At 40.2% G+C, this 18,225-nt stretch overlaps 1 protein-coding gene across 3 annotated transcripts in view; it reads left to right on the forward strand.

Moving 5' to 3' along the window:
• Positions 1-18,225, forward strand: part of LOC105473481 (protein tyrosine phosphatase receptor type B) — a 121,668-nt gene that overhangs the window by 10,709 nt on the left and 92,734 nt on the right. For 2 of the 3 annotated variants that reach the window (XM_071071443.1, XM_071071444.1), the window contains exon 3: positions 4,133-4,389. In XM_071071443.1, the coding sequence (XP_070927544.1) occupies positions 4,133-4,389 (257 nt within the window). Of the gene's footprint in view, positions 1-4,132; positions 4,390-17,345; positions 17,900-18,225 lie in introns of those variants that run through there. The other variant, XM_071071445.1, reaches the window with a different exon arrangement.

The raw sequence follows: 18,225 nt of genomic DNA on the forward strand, positions 1-18,225 counted from the left end.
CTTTTAACCCTTTCAAATAATTATTTAGTCCATTATCATTCCCATCTATTCCAGTCAAACCTTATTTAATGCACACACACACGTGTGTGTGTGTGTGTGTGTGTGTGCAGTCATCCCTTAGTAATATAGGGGGTGGGTTCCAGCACCTCCTGCAGGCATCAAAATCCAAGGATGCTCAAATTCCTTATATAAAATGATGTAGTGTTTACATATACACACGTTCTCCTATATACTTTAAGTTATCTCTAGATTACTAATAACGCCTAACACAATGTAAATATAAATAGTTGTTGTATTGCTTAGCAAATAATGACAAGGAAAAAATGTCTGTACCTGTTCAGTACAGATGCAACCATCCATTTTTTTTCCTAATATTTTTGATCTGCAATTGATTGAATCCACCGATGAGGAACCCGCAGATTCAAAGAGCCAACTAGATAGATAGATAGATAGATAGATAGATAGATAGATAGATAGATAGATAGATAGATAAATAGGATAGATACCATCCTTTTCTAAAATATCTCCTGTTTCATTTGTTATCTCTTTTCCAGATGATTTACTCACTTTTAAAAAAGCATATTATATTTGGCATCTTCCTACAGAACAGAAAGTACCAGTATAGTTAAGTTCTTCTATTCCAAAAATGAGTTTCATTCAAGTTATTTTGTTTTTGACATGCTTAAAAGTTATTTGTATCATTTAAAGAAGGGAAACTTACACAATATATTATCTTTATTATCATTATAGAAATTGTATTTCTAGTATTATTTCTGAGTCATATATTAATTTATAAGATAAAATACACATTGCTCTTTTAAAAATAAATTTGAAAGATAGTCTTGATATTATGCAGCCATTACAAATCACTTTGTAAGCTGATAGTACCCTATAAAAAGAGCTATATGCAACTTGAATGCCAAAACTTTTTAGATTGACCAAGAATGGTCGACCTTACCTTGAATTGTGTTCTGGGAGAAATTGTATAGTGGAAATTGTTATAGTAGGGAAACAATGTAGTAACAATGGTACAATAAAGCTTTCAAAAATAGCTTTCACATATTGTTCCATTGTATAAGAAGTTTTCCTTGCATTTGTCAAAACATCTTGCTATTTCATGAACTGTGAAACGAATATACATTTTTAAAGAACACACAGAGAATTCATGGATACCAAACTATCCAAAGATCTACTATTTTCAAATGAAATTTCATAGCACCTATTTCAACAAAGAGTTCAGGAAATAAAATAAACTTAATTTGATCATCTTATATATTTCTATAATGGATTTTCTTTCTTTCCATCCATTTTAGAATCCTTCAGTAACCACATAAGAAATGATTCAAATTTATTTTTGGTTCATATTACGTATATAACTAAAACCATATGTACATGTATATTAGGAATCACCTGAGAAACTTGTTAGAAAAGCAGGTTTCAGGTCCCACACTAAGTCTGCTAAATCGCACTTTCCGGGGGGAGGACCAAAGCTTCAATATTCTAACAAGCTCCAAACGTGATTCTGATGCCTACCTAAGTTTGCAAACCACTGCTTTAAATTTGACAAAACTTGTAAGTTGAATGTTAAGACTAAATCTTCTTTCTTGCTTCTTAAATAGCACAAGTTAAAAACACAGACACAAAATGAAAGGGTTCTGGACCTGAATATTCTGTCGTTTCTTTCTTTGGGAAAAAGGTGGTGGTCTAAAATGGAAAATGAACTTGTTTGGTATGGGATGTTTTAAAAATATATTTAGAAGGTTAATTAAAGATAATGACAGAAGACTGAAACTTTTTCCACAAGATAGTCCAAAGCTACGTGCAATGGTAATAACCTATGTTATTTGCAGAGAAATTTCAAGAGTGTTTTGAAAATTTATCTATTTTTGGGAAACTCCAGTTTCATCCACTGAATTATGTAAGCTGACTAATTTTTTAAAAAGCTCTTAGGATAAAAACTTACCAACAGCTCCTTAGTGAAGAAGAGTAAGCGTGGGTTGACATACTAAGACATGTAATTACATGCTAGGTATTTAGAAACTTGTTTTTGTCCTAACCCCATGGTTAAATTTTTTTTGAGGGTCTAAGACCTAAAATCGTCATATGTAGCAGTCAACTCAGAGGATCAGGATCAACCAAAGCTGAAAACAATCAAAATGCTAATCTCCAGATACAGAAATTTTTACATCCCTACAATAGACAAACGTCTACTTAAGGGAACATTCAAGCACCTAACTCAAGCAAGACTGCAGAATTAAGACTGTTTCTTGGAGTGTGTTGTAAAGGAATCTCACTAATAGTATAATTGAGTTTGTCATGTAGAAAACACCCCAAGGTTGAATAAATCTGATCTATGTCCAGAGTGGCTAACCTGTGCACCAAAGCAGTAATAGTGGCACAAGATTTAGAAAGACAAAAACAAACAGAAACTAAGGGGAATGTCCAAAAATCTATCAAAGTTGAGATCTAGTAGATGTACAAGTAGGACTGCCAGATAATATACACACACTCGGTTACATTTGAATATCAGATAAATAACAATCTTTCATATATTACTAATACACAGTATGTTATCTTTGTATTATTGTATATTTGGGATACACTAACCATACTGAATTATACTAAAAATTGGTTGGCTATTTATCTAAAATTATAATTTAACTGGACACGATGTATTTTTATTTGCTAAATCCATCACCCTTATATACACAGTACGTTGCACAACCCTTTGCATCTCAAGGAAAGGATGCTTTATAGCCAAGATCATTTTATTAACTTTTAGAAGAACTGCTGATATTTATATCTTGATAAATTATAAAAATACCTTTTCCATCTTAATCCTCTTTTTGTGCCCTCATCTCCCTCTTCTTTACATATATTATTAGATGAAATACACTAATCAGTTGAGATTGGAATGGAAAGGAATGAGACTCAAAAGAGGGCTAGGTAAGGCAGACCAGAACAGGGAAACAGGATGATAAATAGCTTCTTTAAGAGCCCTCACCTGGCACATAGTAGTTGTTTAATAAACAGTTGCTTGAATAAATAACCAGTAAATGAGTAGTGAAAAATAAAATCCTCATTCTCCCAGTCTTTTAGCCAGAAACTCTTCAAAGGTATTTTTATCTGATTATATCAGGTTTTGTGAGGTTTTGTATCCCATAAAACTCTAGTGCACTATGGAGTTGATGGAAACATCTGAACACACCACATCAGACCATAATTTACAGAACTTCTCAGTGCTTCAAGTGTGCTCTAGGGTCTTGCTACACAGTGCAGCCCCCAAAACTAGCAACATCAGCATCACCTGAGACCTTAATGCTGGCTCTGACCATCTCTAGTGCATCAGAATTTGCACATTAGCAAGATCCCCAAGAGATGGAGAGCACATTTTAAAATTATGGCTAAGTGAACCTGATTCATGAACCAATTTCTTTTTAATATGGGCAATTCAGCCTTGCAAAACAAAGCTATAAATTAATCCCACCAGCTCATAAATTGTAAGTCAATTCTGTGTTCTTCCAGAAGATAGCTTAGAAAATACCACAGTCTCATCATTTGTGACTACACAGTTGCATTAGAAATAGTTTGCACTGTGGCTAACGAAGTGTCATTACTTTTCAAGGAATTGTCAGTCTTTGTGGTGAAGTTAGGCAAGTCATTAACAGTGATTCTCAACCCGATATTTTGTTTAACACACGCTTTGAGAAGCTGATAAAAGCTATTACAGTGCCCCACAGAAGAAAAGCATACATCCACATATACATAGAATTTTGCACAGTTTTTGGAGACTCATGGATTCCCCTGAAGCCAAATCAATGACCCCCTAAATTCTCATAGAATAGGTTTAATTCTCTCTTCTACCCAGAGCTGGGTTTTTCTCTGGTAGCGTAGTTTCTACAACTTTCCTTCCAGCTTATAAAATTGATAGATGGATAAACGATGGGTGAATTGGACAGGACAAATGAACATTGTCACGCACTCAAAGTATATTTGCTTTTTTCATTTAATTGAAGCTTATCCACATGCCCATTATTGAAAAGGCCCTCTTTTGCTAAGTAAAATTGATTTTTATGTGAAGAATTCATGAAACATGAGAATAATCTTTGCAACTATCTTTTCCTTACCTCAGCTGGCCTGGGAGCAGAAGTTTCGGTGAGGATCACTAGAAACACGGCTCCTCCCCAGATCCCCACTATCTTTAATGCAGTTCCAGATAGCCTGGAACGCCTTATTAGAAATACCACAGAGGCCTTCATCAGAAATACTGCAGAAAACTACAGCCAAAACAGCAGCGAGAGGCAGCATCCCGATCTGCACATGACTGGAATTACAGACACATCATGGGTTTTGTCAACTACTCAGCCCTTCTCCAGCACCACTGAAGAGGTAAAAGGAAGGGGGGTGTGGAGTGTGGTCTGTGCATGTCTCAGGAGGCTCATTGCTTGAAAAGACTTGCTTTGCTAAAAATGCCACTGCTGCAGGAGGGGATTAGGCACTCTCACTCTGTGTCCTGGCTGCTAAATGTACAGGAAAGCATTTTGCATAATGAAAATCTTTGAAATTGACTCAAAATTTCTATATCTTTATGAGATGCAGATAATTAGGCTGCCATGGCATCACTGTAGCTTGGCCATATTTTCTGAACCAAAGGCAGCGTTCATGGCATTACACATGTCCTGAAACCAGAAAATAGAAATGAAAATCAGTGCCCTGCAGGCAACCCTGCATATGTGTCATAATTATTTATGCTCTAAAGGAAGGGAGAGAGTCCAAAGCAATGGCAGATTCAAGAATCACTATAATTGGCTCAGGAACACAGTAAAAGATGAACGGAAGTCACATACCGCTTCCACATCAACATCTTTGAACCACCTCCACAAGGTGACATTAGTCAAATGACTGAGAAGCAGAGTGGCACCATCACAGGAGTCTGTTCAAATAGTGATTCTGCTTCAGGTGTTCATCTCTTTGGTTTTGCTTTCCTTGCAGCGTTTTAGTCCACCATTTAGGCAATATGTGTAATTATAGCACATCAAAAAACTGAGGTTCCACTGGCAGACTTCAGCTTTTTCCTAATAAACAACCCAAATCATTTATAGAAGTCATATGACTTCACATCCATTTAGCATTCTGGTATCTTTTGCATTGTGCAGAATTTCACATTGCACATGGTTCCCGGCTGGTGAGCGCATGTTTCATTATTGATCACAAAATAAATATAGTCAGTACGTTGAATAACTCATGGGACTTTATTTTTATCTCTACTTTTCCTTTACTACAAATCTTTCCTGTGACCTAGTTCTTCCTTTGTTTCTGAATAGAAGTTAGAAAAACCCCATTACTTTTCTGGACACTCTTTATATCACTTTAAAACTCAAGACTTACTCTCAGTTCATTAACAAAAATACCAATTCCAGGAAATAACATGAACTCTAAATTTGACTTAAATGTTAGCTTCACCTCTCCCATCACCCCACCCAGTTTGGGCTTAAAGTAGGGAAAGGGAAACGTCCAAATTCTCTCACTCTCCACCAACCTTTTCACCCACCTCTCCTAGCCTGATAATTATGGTTTCGGATCTGTCTGGCCTTGGAAAATGGGAAAGGAAGACAGGAAATGGAAGCAAGAGAGCTATGACTTAAGGATACCATCATCAACTGGCACTGTGCTCTCCCTAAATCTCCAACTTTCAAACCCTTTCAACCACTGACATGAGTGAGAGATTCACCACTTACTTTTTTTTAACTAAACGTTTTAAAAAATTTTCTTTACATTTAGTTAAACTCACAATTACAATTGTAATTTTCTTACATGTATAGATTGCATAGTGGCAGCATCAGGGTTTTGGGGGTATCCATCACCCAAAAAACATACATTGTACCCACTAAATAATTTCTCATTATCCACCCTTTTCCAACCCCCTCATCCTGAGTTTTCATTGTCTGCCAATCCACATTCTCTGTCCATATGTACATATTATTTAGCTCTCACTTACAAGTAAGAACATTTAGTGTTTATCTTTTCATGTCTGACTTAGTTCACTTAAGATAATGGCCTCCAGTTCCATCCATGTTGATGCAAAAGACATTATTTCATTCTTTTTCACAGCTGAATAGCACCACCACTTACTTTTGAAAACATACTTTCAGCCGGGTGCGGTGGCTCACGCCTGTAATCCCAGCACTTTGGGAGGCTGAGGCTGGCGGATCACGAGGTCAGGAGATCGAGACTATCCTGGCTAACACGGAGAAACCCCCGTCTCTACTAAAAATATAAAAAAATTAACCAAGCATAGTGGTGGGCTCCTGTAGTCCCAGCTACTTGGGAGGCTGAGGCAGGAGAATGGCATGAACCCGGGAGGCAGAGCTTGCAGTGAGCTGAGATTACACCACTGCACTCCAGCCTGGGCTACAGAGCGAGATTCCATCTCAAAAATAGTGTGTTTGTTGGGGGAGCACCTCCTCATTGTGCCTGAATGTGCCTAGCAAAAACTTCCATTCTAACAGCAGTTTACAAAACATTTTATTTATATCATAGCTTAAATATACATAACAGTACAGAAAAAAAATTAAGTGTGTCAAATAAGAAAAATATTGAATAAAAACTATTATAAACATTTATCTGCCTGAACACTAACGGGTTGTCTTTTAGCAAAAAGAACATTGTCCCATTTTTGCCTAGCTTTAACTATTGTGAAACACAGAGAGAAGTCCAAGGAGTAGCCAGGCTCTGCTGCAGTCAAGAGTCTGAGACAACCAGTTCCAGAGCTCTACAGACACAATACCCACTGGGCCAACCCAGCCCTGTGTTACAGAGCTCACATGATCTAGCACCAGACCTGGGCTTGCAGCTTTGGATCATGTAGCCTTTTTCTAGAGTGAGATTCACTGCAGTGTTTATATGAGCTCCCAGGTAGGGCATCAGAATGACTATGCGTCCAACTATGTCATGTTCCAGTTTTTTTCTCGAAGCTTAAGCAAAGTTTTAACTGTGTCCTGGAAAGCTAATGTGTAAAAGCTATGCTCTTTCAAAAGACAGTTTCTACAATTGCAGCTGTCATGACTCTAAAGCCTTAGACTGGGCATTCCTGCTAGGTTGTTATTTGATTTAGCAAGAGCTTTAACTTTATAACAGTCCGTTATAAACAGCTGTGGTTAGATGCTGTGAGAAGTTAAAATGAGTCACTTGGGATATAAACTGCCTGTCCCTTGAAAGTAATTTCAAAAGGTACTCTGTCTCAACAGAGGATGCCTAGAAAAGTGTAAGAAAGGAGTAAAATCATTTGACTTAATTGCTTGGAATTGTGTAAAAATAAAATATCTATGTGTCCATTGTTTTCCTTATCAGACCTAACTGATGGGTTAGGGTTAGGGTCCACTTGCATGAGTAGCAGTCAGTGCTGGGTATAGGCTGGGGAGTCTAAGTTCTCCTCCCCCAGTAGGCTACACCAGCTTATCCCCTAGTAGGCTATACCTCTTATCCCCCAGTAGGCTACACCAGCTCCTTTTCATGATGGTTTAGGGCAGCCTCACTGGAAGGCAAAGGTGGAAGCTACAAGCCTTTTGAGGCCCAGGCTCTGGAACCATGCAACATCACTTCTGCCATATTCTTTTGATCAAAGCAACTCTCAAATCAGGCTAGATTCAGGGACTGTAGAAATAAATTCCATTTCTTGATGGGAAGAGCTGCAAAGTCACATTGCAAAGGAGTGTGCACATTGAGTGGGAGGAATCTGTGACCAATAAACAATCTACCATAGTATCATCATTATCATCATCATCATCATCGTGATCACCACCACCACCACTACTATCTCTGTTTTGTAGATAGCCGGCTGAAACTTAAAGAGGAACTTGCCCAAGATTAAATGACTAGGGAATAACAGACCAAGAAGAGTACACACTCACACATACACGCACACACTCCCCTGAATATCTAGTCACCTATTCTCTTATATAGCGTGCCTGATAATAAAGGTAAATGCCGAGGAGGACACGATTTGAAATCCAGCAATCACTCCTCACTAATGCTACTGCAAGATTGTCCTATGTTGACTTTCGAGGATCAGAGTGTTCCCTGCCCTTCTCCTTTTCTCTCTCTTTTCTCACATCCTTACCTGCTAGTGTGAGGGGTCTGACTTTGGAAGTTTGTATACTTGGGCCAGTACTTGACCTCAAAACTCTGTGGTGCTCTCTGTCTTCTACCTCCCAACCCTGAGCAGTAAATGAATTAACACATATCATAGGCCTAGAGTAGTGCCTGAACGATAGTAAAATAGTGTTTAATTAATGTTAGCTGCCATTGTTGTTATTGTCACCTTTATAAATAGTATTATGTGGATTGCATGTCTTCACAAGACCAAAATCAGCAGAACAGGAAACTTGTCTATGGTATGAGTCAGGAAATACCTTGATCAATTGTTCTCTAAGTATGGACCCTAGTCCCAGAACTTCTTAGAAATGCAACCACTTGGGCCCTTCTCTAGAACTAATGAATCAGAAGCTGGGGCTCTGTGTCAGAGAAACCTGGCTTAAATCCCAGTGATGACATCTACTAGTTACTCAAGTCCCACTCATTTCTTCTTTAACATAAGGATAGTTATGGGTACTCGCTCTCCCTCACAAAACAGGATTAAATTCTGATTAAGTAAAGTGTTTTCGAACACTGGCTAGGCCTGACACGGTGGTTTACGCCTGTAATTCCAGCACTTTGGGAGGCTGAGGCAAGCAGATCACTCGAAGCCAGGAGTTCGAGACCAGCCTGGGCAACAGGGCAAAACCCTGTCTCTACAAGAAAAAAAAAAAAACAAAAAAACAACTACCCAGACATGGTGGTGCATGCCTGTGATCCCAGCTACTGGGAAGGATAAGACGGAAGGATCACTTGAGCCCAGGAGGCCAGGGCTGCAGTGAACTGTGATCATGCCACTGCACTCCAGCCTGGATGACAATGAGACCCTGTTTCAAAACAAACAAAAACAAACAAAAAACAAAGAAGAACACTGGCTACATATGATAAATATTCAATAGTTTTAGCTATTAATACTAGCTTCTCCTTGTTTCTGTTTCATCATTCCTACCTTGCCTTCTTCACAGGGTGGTAAAAAGCAGATGAGTCCACATATTATGTGAAAATACTTTGACAGGGATAAAATGCTGAACATACATTAGAAATGTTACTGGCTGGTTCTGATACTGCTAAATATCTCTAAATCTTTCCCTGCCCGCCCACCCTCGCTCCGGCCTGGGAGAAGGATTGCATTTCCTCAGTTCATGAATAGCCATTGTGGTACTGGTCTGGGCTTTCACAGTTTTGTGTTTCCTTCTATTTGGCCTTCAAAGAGATCACAGCCCAGTGTGAGTCTCCAAATAAATGAGGAGGCAAATGCAGAAAACACCCCACTTCCCTCCACCCCCTGCAAGTCTGGGGTAACCTCCTATATTGGGTCACTTAAAGTATGCAGGGGAGACACCCCACTGCTACCACTGTTCTGTGGCCAGAAGGAAAGATGGGAAAAAATTCCCCTTCACCGAGGCAAATGCCTGGAGGCAGGAGGGCAAAGAAGTAGGAGGGGGTGGGGAAGCAAACCATCCTCTGATCACTCATCATGACTCCTGGATTGACTAGTGTGAATGGATACAAGAGAAACAGACTCTGAGACTGCTGATGCTACAAAAAAGGCCACTTGGGGAGTAACATATTTTGGGGAGAATATGTTTCTAAAGACCTTAAATTATGATTAGCATCATTCAAGCCTAATTCTAACATGGACTACAGTTTTCTTAATTTGCCAGTTAAAGTGAATTACCATGTGCCAATAGCATAAAGATGGTCTACGATTCACCGGACCCCACCAGCCTGAAAATCTCAAGGATTTTTATTATCTTTCATTTTCTTTTAGTGATGGGTGATTTGCATTGGTTTCCATTTTGTGCACAAAAAGACCACATTGCTATTTTGTGAACATATACAGTTAACCCTTGAACAACATGGTTTTGAACTGTGCAGGTCCTCTTGTACGGGGCTTTCTTTCAACCAAATGCAAATGGAAAATACATTATTGGTGGAATTTGGTATACAGAGGTATACTCAGGTATACAGAGGACCGAATTTTGTATATGCAGGTTTTGCAAGGCCAACTACTTAACTTCAGTATGTGGAGATTTGGTTATACTTAAGGGTCCTGGAGTCACTCCACCCCCATACTGGGGGATGACTGTGTAATCATATGCACAGAAAATACAACCATGAACAGAACACATACATTGAAATGGGCCCGTTAACCTGACGGTATTTCTCTGGCACATTGGTCTCCCTGGGCAGACGAGTTCTACATTAGATGAGAGTTGATGCAGTGGGGACAGAGAATGGCAATGGGAAAGCAAAATGAGATCAAAAGAGAAGCCAGGACATGCTGATCGAGAGCGGAAGCTTGTGGTGCTTCCCGTTGGTTATACATACATCAGAATCACCTGGGAAGCTTTTGAAAGATACACATTCTAAGATTCCACCTCAGACCTGTACCAGGATTTACTGAGGTAGGACCTCAGCAGCTATAGTGTGAAAATCTGCCAGAGTGGTTCTAATGTGCAATCAGGTTTGCAATCCATTGGAGAATAACTGAATAATCAGCCTGTTAAGAAAAACACTAAAGCAGAAAAAAGGAGGAAGTGTTGTTGGGGATATACAACCTAAATCTCATCACAAGGACATCAGACAAATTCAGATGGAGGAAGATGCTATGGAAATAACCAACCTGGATCATTCGAAAAGGCCACTGTCAGAATGGTCATTTTAAAAGACTGAGGAATTGTTCCACATTAAAGAAGATTAAGAGGCCAGGTGCAGTGGCTCACACCTGTAATCCTAGCACTTTGGGAGGCTGAGGCAGGAGGATCATATGAGCCCAGGAGTTTGAGACTAGCCTGGGCAACATGGGGAGATCCCATCTCTATAAAATAAATAATTTAAAAAATTTAAAAAGAAGTGTAAGACACTGACAACTAAATGTAATGCAGGATCCTGGGGGCTAGATCTAGAGAGAAAACAAGCAAAAAAAAGGATATTATTGAGCTCATTGACAAAATTGAAATATAGACTGTAGATTTAAGTATTACATCCATTTTGAATTTCCTGAATTTGATAACTTTATTGAGATTGCACACTTAATTCAAGATACACGCAACCTATTCCCTCCACCATAATTTCTGTGGGTGACCGTTGTTTCCTTTTCTTTAAAGCCAATGTTATCATAAGCCATGCTTTATTTGTCTACTATCCTAGGGTTTGGTAATAAATGTTTGCTAGCTCCTAAATCCATAGCGTACAGCAGCTACACCCATACAGACTGCCCCATTGCAAGCATTACTGCCTCAACTGGGTTCATCTGGGAGTAGCCTCCTTCCAAGCGTGGGGTGGCAGGAACTGTGGTGTGAAAGAAGATGCAGCAGAAGTGCCGGAGTGAAAGAGTGGCTCACTTGCACTCACATCTGGTTGTAAGTTATTTGACTGTTTGTAGTTACAAAGCTACAACAAAAGCTATGTAAAGCCCATTTCCTTCATATTAAAACAAAATAAAAAGTAGGGGAGGGGAAGAGGTTGATAAATGGGTGTGGGAAAAAAAAATACCAGGAAACCTTGGAGATGTGTTCTAGAGAGACAGTGGAGCCTGCTGTTAGAGACGTAACCGGCATTCCCACCCCTCCCTTGCGGTATTTTAAAAAAATCTTGGCTGGTCCAACAGACTGAGCAGCTGTTAAATGTCTTTGGGTGTTGATCTACTGAAGTTTCTTGGGTGTGATTTTAGGTACGAGATTGGAGGCAATGATAATTTATTGTCATTTGGATGTTCTCAGAAAGACGAGTTCTCAGCCATGAACTTTGTCTTTCTCTAATTTTACCGAGTGCTCAGCATTCATTATTTATTTTAATGTTATTCATAGAATATTATAACTACTAATAATCATGGAACTTAATATTTATTGAGCCCTTTAGACAGGAACTGGACTATACATGTGACATGTACCTTCTCATTTAATCCTTACAATCGCCCTCTCCTAATGCTTCTATTATTTCCATTTTCCTGGAGACCTATGATCTAGGAAATTTAGCTAGAAAAACTTCTTCAAAAATAAATATCTCAGACTGTCTCTCTAAGCACAAAATAGGATGGTCATGGCTTTTGGTTTTAAACTACTTATCAAAATAACATTTCTCTACATTTTAATGCATCTCTTTTTAAATGCATGACACCTGCTGCAGGTTAAAATTGTTTTCCCTTTTGCCAGAATTTACTATTGAGCCCATTCGAAGTAAAACTCAGGAAAGGATTTGCCATCTTGTAGTTGTTTTTAATTGACGCATTTCCCTGATTGCTATGCTTTCTTCTAATAAATATCTGGGGGAAAGCCTGGAGTGAGATTTGCATAACATAACCTCCTAGGAGGAAAGGTATCAAACTGGCCTTATGTCTAAGTTTGCTACATGTTGATCCTTTTTGCTCAAGTATTCACAGTTAATTTTTTTTTTTTTTTTTTTGAGATGGAATCTCACTCTGTTGCCCAGGCTGGAGTGCAGTGGCGCGATCTCACTTAATTTTTAATGAGGAGTTACATGTATCAAAATATGCATATTATATATTATAAAGGTTCACCAATTCACTTAAATAATACATTCTAAAATTGTCCTTCTAAGTCATCTGTGTAGTTTTTTTATAAGCAAAGAACTCAGTAAAATTTACGAAAAAAAATTTAAAACCAAGATCTCATTAACTCTCCCGAATGTAAAATGATATCGAGTACAGGGTTTAGGGCATAATCTGAGACCTTTGTTCAGAATTTGAATAGCTCCTTCTCGTGAACTAGTACTGGAGGGCCTATTAAAATGCAGAGGGCTCCATTATTGAGCTCCATCCCCAACATTTCTGATTCCTAGGTCTGTGGTGAGGCCGGTGGGTTTACATTTCTAGCAAGTTCTCAGATGATGATAATTTGAGAGCTACACTTTGAGAACTACTGTTCTAACGGGTACTCCTCCCTCCTCCTTCTCCTTTTCCTCCTTTCATCTTCCCTCTCATTCTTCACTTTCCCCACCTTTTTCTCTTTGTCTTCAGAATCAGTCTTTTCTTCTTTTTCATTCCTTTGCTCTTTCCTCTTTTTTTTCTTCTCTTTCCCCTCTTTCCCCTCTTCCCTTCCAGGGTAGTATTTAAGATTCTAAACATTCATTCTAAACATGGTCCAGCAGGACCATATGACCAGGAAAGGCAGACAGCACACAAATACATAAATAATTAGATTATTACCAAGAGTCATTGTTCTGAATTAAACAAATGACCACTGAGATGAAGAATGATAAAGACATAATTTTTCCTTGTGAGATCAGAAAGGGACTGGCCCCTTAGAGGTGTGTTTAAGCTGAAACCTAAAGGACGAGAGAAAGATTGCCAAGCAGAGAGCCTGGGGAAGAGAAAATGACAGGCAAGTCATTTTCTAGGGCTCTAGAGCAAGTCAGTTCCATAGGCAGGGGAGGCGGAGCAGAGCCTCCAAAACCTATACCAGAGCCTGGCACACAATAGGTGGCTAGTCAGTGTTTGTTGAATGAAAGTAAATAAATTATCAGACCCAAGCAAGTGGAGAATAGGAGGCAAGCAGGAGGGAGGAAAGAAATGGGCAGAGGCCAGGTAATGAGGGGCCAGGGTAAGGACCATGACCATTTAGGTCATGGGTGAGGGAAGCGTGGATTAACTTAACCAGTCTACTCTGCCTTCCCCTCATCCATCCAACACCACTGCCCCCTCATCCCCATGTCCAGTTCAAACCCCTGTCCAAAGTAATGGTTCTCAAACAGTGGCTCCCAGACCCCCTGATGACCCATTGTATTATTCAACATCTGTGTTCATAATGTGACAAGATTCGTGCTTTTAGCCATGAATTCATAATTAATATATATTTTTTGAGACAGGGTTTTCACTGTTACCCAGGCTGGAGTGCAGTGGCACAATCTGGGCTCACTGCAACCTCTGCCTCCTGGGGTTAAGCAATCCTCCTGCTGCAGCCTCCTGAGTAGCTGGGATTACGGGCACACACCACCGCACCCAGCTAATTTTTGTATTTTTTGTAGAGACAGGGTTTCTCCATCTTATCCAGGCTGGTCTCAAACTCCCGGACTCAAGTGATCTACCTGCCTCAGCCTCCCAAAGTGCTATGATTACAGGTGTGAGCCACCATACCCGGCCAATTAATGATGTTTTTAATGGCTATGACTTTTTTTTTTTTTTTAAAGACAGCTGTTTGTTCACTCATGTCTAATCAAAAGCAGCCCCACCCTTCCCATGTAGTCTGGGAAAGGTTTCCTGGTGGCAAGGAGAAAAGCTTGTCCCCTGAAATGGTACAGAGTGGCTGATTCCAAATTTCTGGAATGCAACTTCTAATTCAAATACTGTCCTGATGTAGTATAAGTAGGCTCAAGAGAAGTTGAGAAATTCCAAACAAAGATGAGAACAAAAACCAAAACGAATCAATTTATTTGTTCTTTGTCCAGTAGTTTCAAATAAACTCCTCATAGAAAAGATGATATCTAGAAGCTTTTCTCAGTCTTATATTTCCTTGAATCTATTACCGTTTTCTCGGATTTCTCATGTTAAATTATGTCCTTTTAAAAGGAAAAATGTAATCGGTAAAAGCCTGAGTTTAAACTCTTCCTCTTGTTTCATAGTATGTTCATTTTTATGGGTTATTTAGGACTCACTAATCAGTTGGGAGCTGTGCTGTCAGCCTTAAGGTTCTCCAAAAAAGGAACTAATAGTTATACACCTTTGAAAAAGAGAGGCCTATGACTATTGGTTCTTTCCTTCATGTATTGCTATGATTCGTCATAAACATTGAAGGTAATAAAATAGATAAAAGACATATGATTCTAAATGTACATGTCCCTCTTTGATAGGTCAAAAAGAAATTAATTGTATTTAATCATTTCTATTTTTCCTAATTCCTATTCCTAAGGACATTATTAGCAGATCACTGTTTTTTCTGTTTCTTAATTTTTTATATACTTTTAAAATTAATTGTTTCAGTGGAGATGCATATCTTGGTACAGATCACTATTAATAGCATAGAATTTGGAAGCATCTAAACTGTGTTATGGTGATAATACTTTCTTATTGCCCTCTTTGATTTGTATTCCTCAGATTTTGCCTTTTTGGTACATTTGCTTTCATGATAAGGAAAGATTGTTAAAAGGTATATTGAAAATGAAATGTAGCTTTAAAAGTAACTGATAGGGTAATAACAGTATGTTAGTGACATGTAGCATGATTTTTAAAAAGTGTTTGGGAAAGCTTGGAGGAGATAGGATATTTTGAAGACTTCCACAAATGACAGAAGGGTATTTAACATATTTAAGTGGGAAGATCCCAAATCTGAGGGCTAACCTGTGAGAATATTTAAAACCCCAATGGAAAGGACAGACAGAAAGATGAGTATATTACTAGGCAAAGTGACACTTGTATAGCACATTAAAGTTTGCAAAGGTACTTTAGGTGTGATATTATTTATTCATAATAGCTGTGTGGTGTATTTAGAGTAGGTATTACTCCAATGTTACAGTTGAGGAAACCACATTGTTATCTGAATACAGTAAGAGAAGAAAAACATAATGTTGCAAAGGAATAAAACTGGGAAAAGACTCCTGTAAAGGTTGAGGGCAGCCAGAGTCTGTAAGAAGGCTTTCAGTATCTGTGGAGAGCGGGAGGGGATCCCTGCCACTGATGAGGCTGACAGGTATGCCAGGCTCTGCAGAGCCACTGAACTTGGGCACAAAATACAGAGTATAAGTTCTTTACTCTGCAGGTGACCTAGGCAGAGAAATAGGAAGGTTTTTTTTGTTCCCAGAAATACACAGATGTTCTAGGTTTGACCTTCTTTGAGTGTTTGTTAACTTGAAAGGATTTGAGATCTTTGGTCTGGCTATAGATTAAAAGTCCATAGAATCTCTCGAGGGGAAGAAACTTCATTTTTTCATTAACAGGTATTTTTAAAAGCATGTTTTCTAAAAGAATTGAAACAGGCCGGGCACGGTAGCACACGCCTATAATTCCAGCACTTTGGGAGGCTGAGGCAGGTTGATCACTTGAGGTCAGGAGTTTGAGGCCAGCCTGGTCAACATGGTGAAACCCTGTCTGTATTAAAAATACAAAAAAAAAAAAAAAAAAAAAATAGCTGGGTGTGGTGGCACACGCCTGTAAACCCAGCTACACGGGAGGCTGAGGTTCAAGAATTGCTTGAACCCAGGAGGCAGAGGTTGCAGTGAGCTGAAATCGCGCCACTGCACTCCAACCTGGGTGACAGTGTAAGACTCTGACTCAAAAGTAAATAAATAAATAGAATTGAAACAATTTTCACTTTTTTCTTTTTTTCTTGTTTTAACTTTCCTCAAAGTAGACACAATAGATACAGTAGACAATCACATAGCTTTATGTATAGCCTATTTGAAAAAGAAAGGAATATGCCATCCTTCCCACTGATTTAAAAATTAGAATGCGGAATCTCATTTCTTCTGGCAGTTATTAGGGATGGTGCTCCAAAAAAGCAATCAAAAATCATAAAACTTGTTGCAATATTTTGCTGTTATCACTTATGTACAATTAAATATTTTTGTTCTTTAGTTATTGGGAACTTTTCTGAAATCAGTTTTCAGATACACGTTTGGGTACTGAAGCAGCTGCTAAAGGGCATACAGTTAGGGCTGAACACTGAATAAATGCCATTTTTTTTTAACTTGTGGAGAGCTGACTATCAACAGTAGTTTTCACAAATGAGAGTTTACATGGCTTTCTTCTTTTGGTTAGACAATTAGGGATGAAATGGCTTTAACTACTGGATGATAAAACTGTTCGCTGTGGGTTGAACATTTGGTAATGATTATATTTGTCGTTAGCACTATTTCCATAAGATTTAGGGAGGATACAAACCTATACAAGAGAAAAGGGAAAGTGATTGGGAGAAAAGAATGGTCAAGCTGACAATCCTTTTGGGGTCTTTTTCTCTTGCTAGTGTCAGGGGATGCCACCGGGACAAATGAATGCTTTGAAGTGAAAAGGGCAAAAGCACTCTAATAAAAGGCTTCAGGAAAGAGTGCAGGCGACCTGGGGAAATATGCTCTGGTCAAGTTTAATCCTGGGAAAAGCGGTCTTGGAGAAAGCAGATGAGGAAGATAGGAAGGAAGATAGGGAGGGGGAGACGCTGGGTGTGGAGGGAGGAAGGGGGCGGGGGTGGGGGCCTGGAAAGTGAGAGGGAGCAAGCACTAATAGTGGCTAAGGCGACTGGGTCGAGGACCACAGAGTGGGGAAAAGGGAGAGTCCAGGAGTAGGAGGAGGCAGAGCCCGGCAGAGCCGGACCGGACCCCTGGCCGGGAAGGTAGCGGCGCAGGGCAGCGGGGGCAGCTTGGCCCACATCGGGCCCCTTGGCAGCCTCAGGCGTTGGCTCCTCGGGGCTCCCTCCCTCGCCGGCGCATTGTTCCTTTGCCGGGAGACGAGGAAATTGCCTTTTGATTGCGGAAGTCAGCGGACGGGGCTGGGGCGAGGCAGCGCGGGTCAGAATGGCAGCGTGGGAAGGGCGGCTCGCTGCCTGTCCCCGCCGCCTCTCGCGTCCCCAGCCCGCCCGGGGCGGCAGGAGCAGCAGCAGCAGCGGTGGCCGCAGTGGCCCCTACACGTCGCCAGGCCCGAGGGAAGCGCTCTGCGCCCACGGGGCGCGCTGAGCGCGCGCAACAGGTGACCCCCCGCCCCAGCCCTCGGGCCGCCCCACGTCCAACCCCCTCGTTCTCGTCTGGATCTTAACTACTGAGCGCAATGCTGAGCCATGGAGCGGGGTTGGCCTTGTGGATCGCACTGAGCCTGCTGCAGGTGAGTGGCCCGAGAAGGGGTCAGAGCTGATGCGCCCCCTCCCCGCCGAAAATCAAATTCCCACTCCACTTTCTCGTCTATCAGGTTGTGCTTTGGAGAGGGAGGTGGCAAAATTTCTTCTTCTGCCTTGGGAAGAATGATCCTCTGGTGAGCCCCCAACCCAGAATGACAGCTTATCCTGCTGTCAAAGCAAAAAGCCACCTTCTCTCTCCAGCTGCTCTCAAGGGACAGCAGCTAGGGAGAAAGTTGCCATCCACCTCCCCCGCAAGCCTTTTCTCTGGCCGGAGGGCAAAGGGACTAGCTGAGGCTAGGGACAAAGGATAAGT

Source organism: Macaca nemestrina, chromosome 10, assembly GCF_043159975.1.
Source record: "Macaca nemestrina isolate mMacNem1 chromosome 10, mMacNem.hap1, whole genome shotgun sequence".
Lineage (NCBI taxonomy): Eukaryota > Metazoa > Chordata > Mammalia > Primates > Cercopithecidae > Macaca > Macaca nemestrina.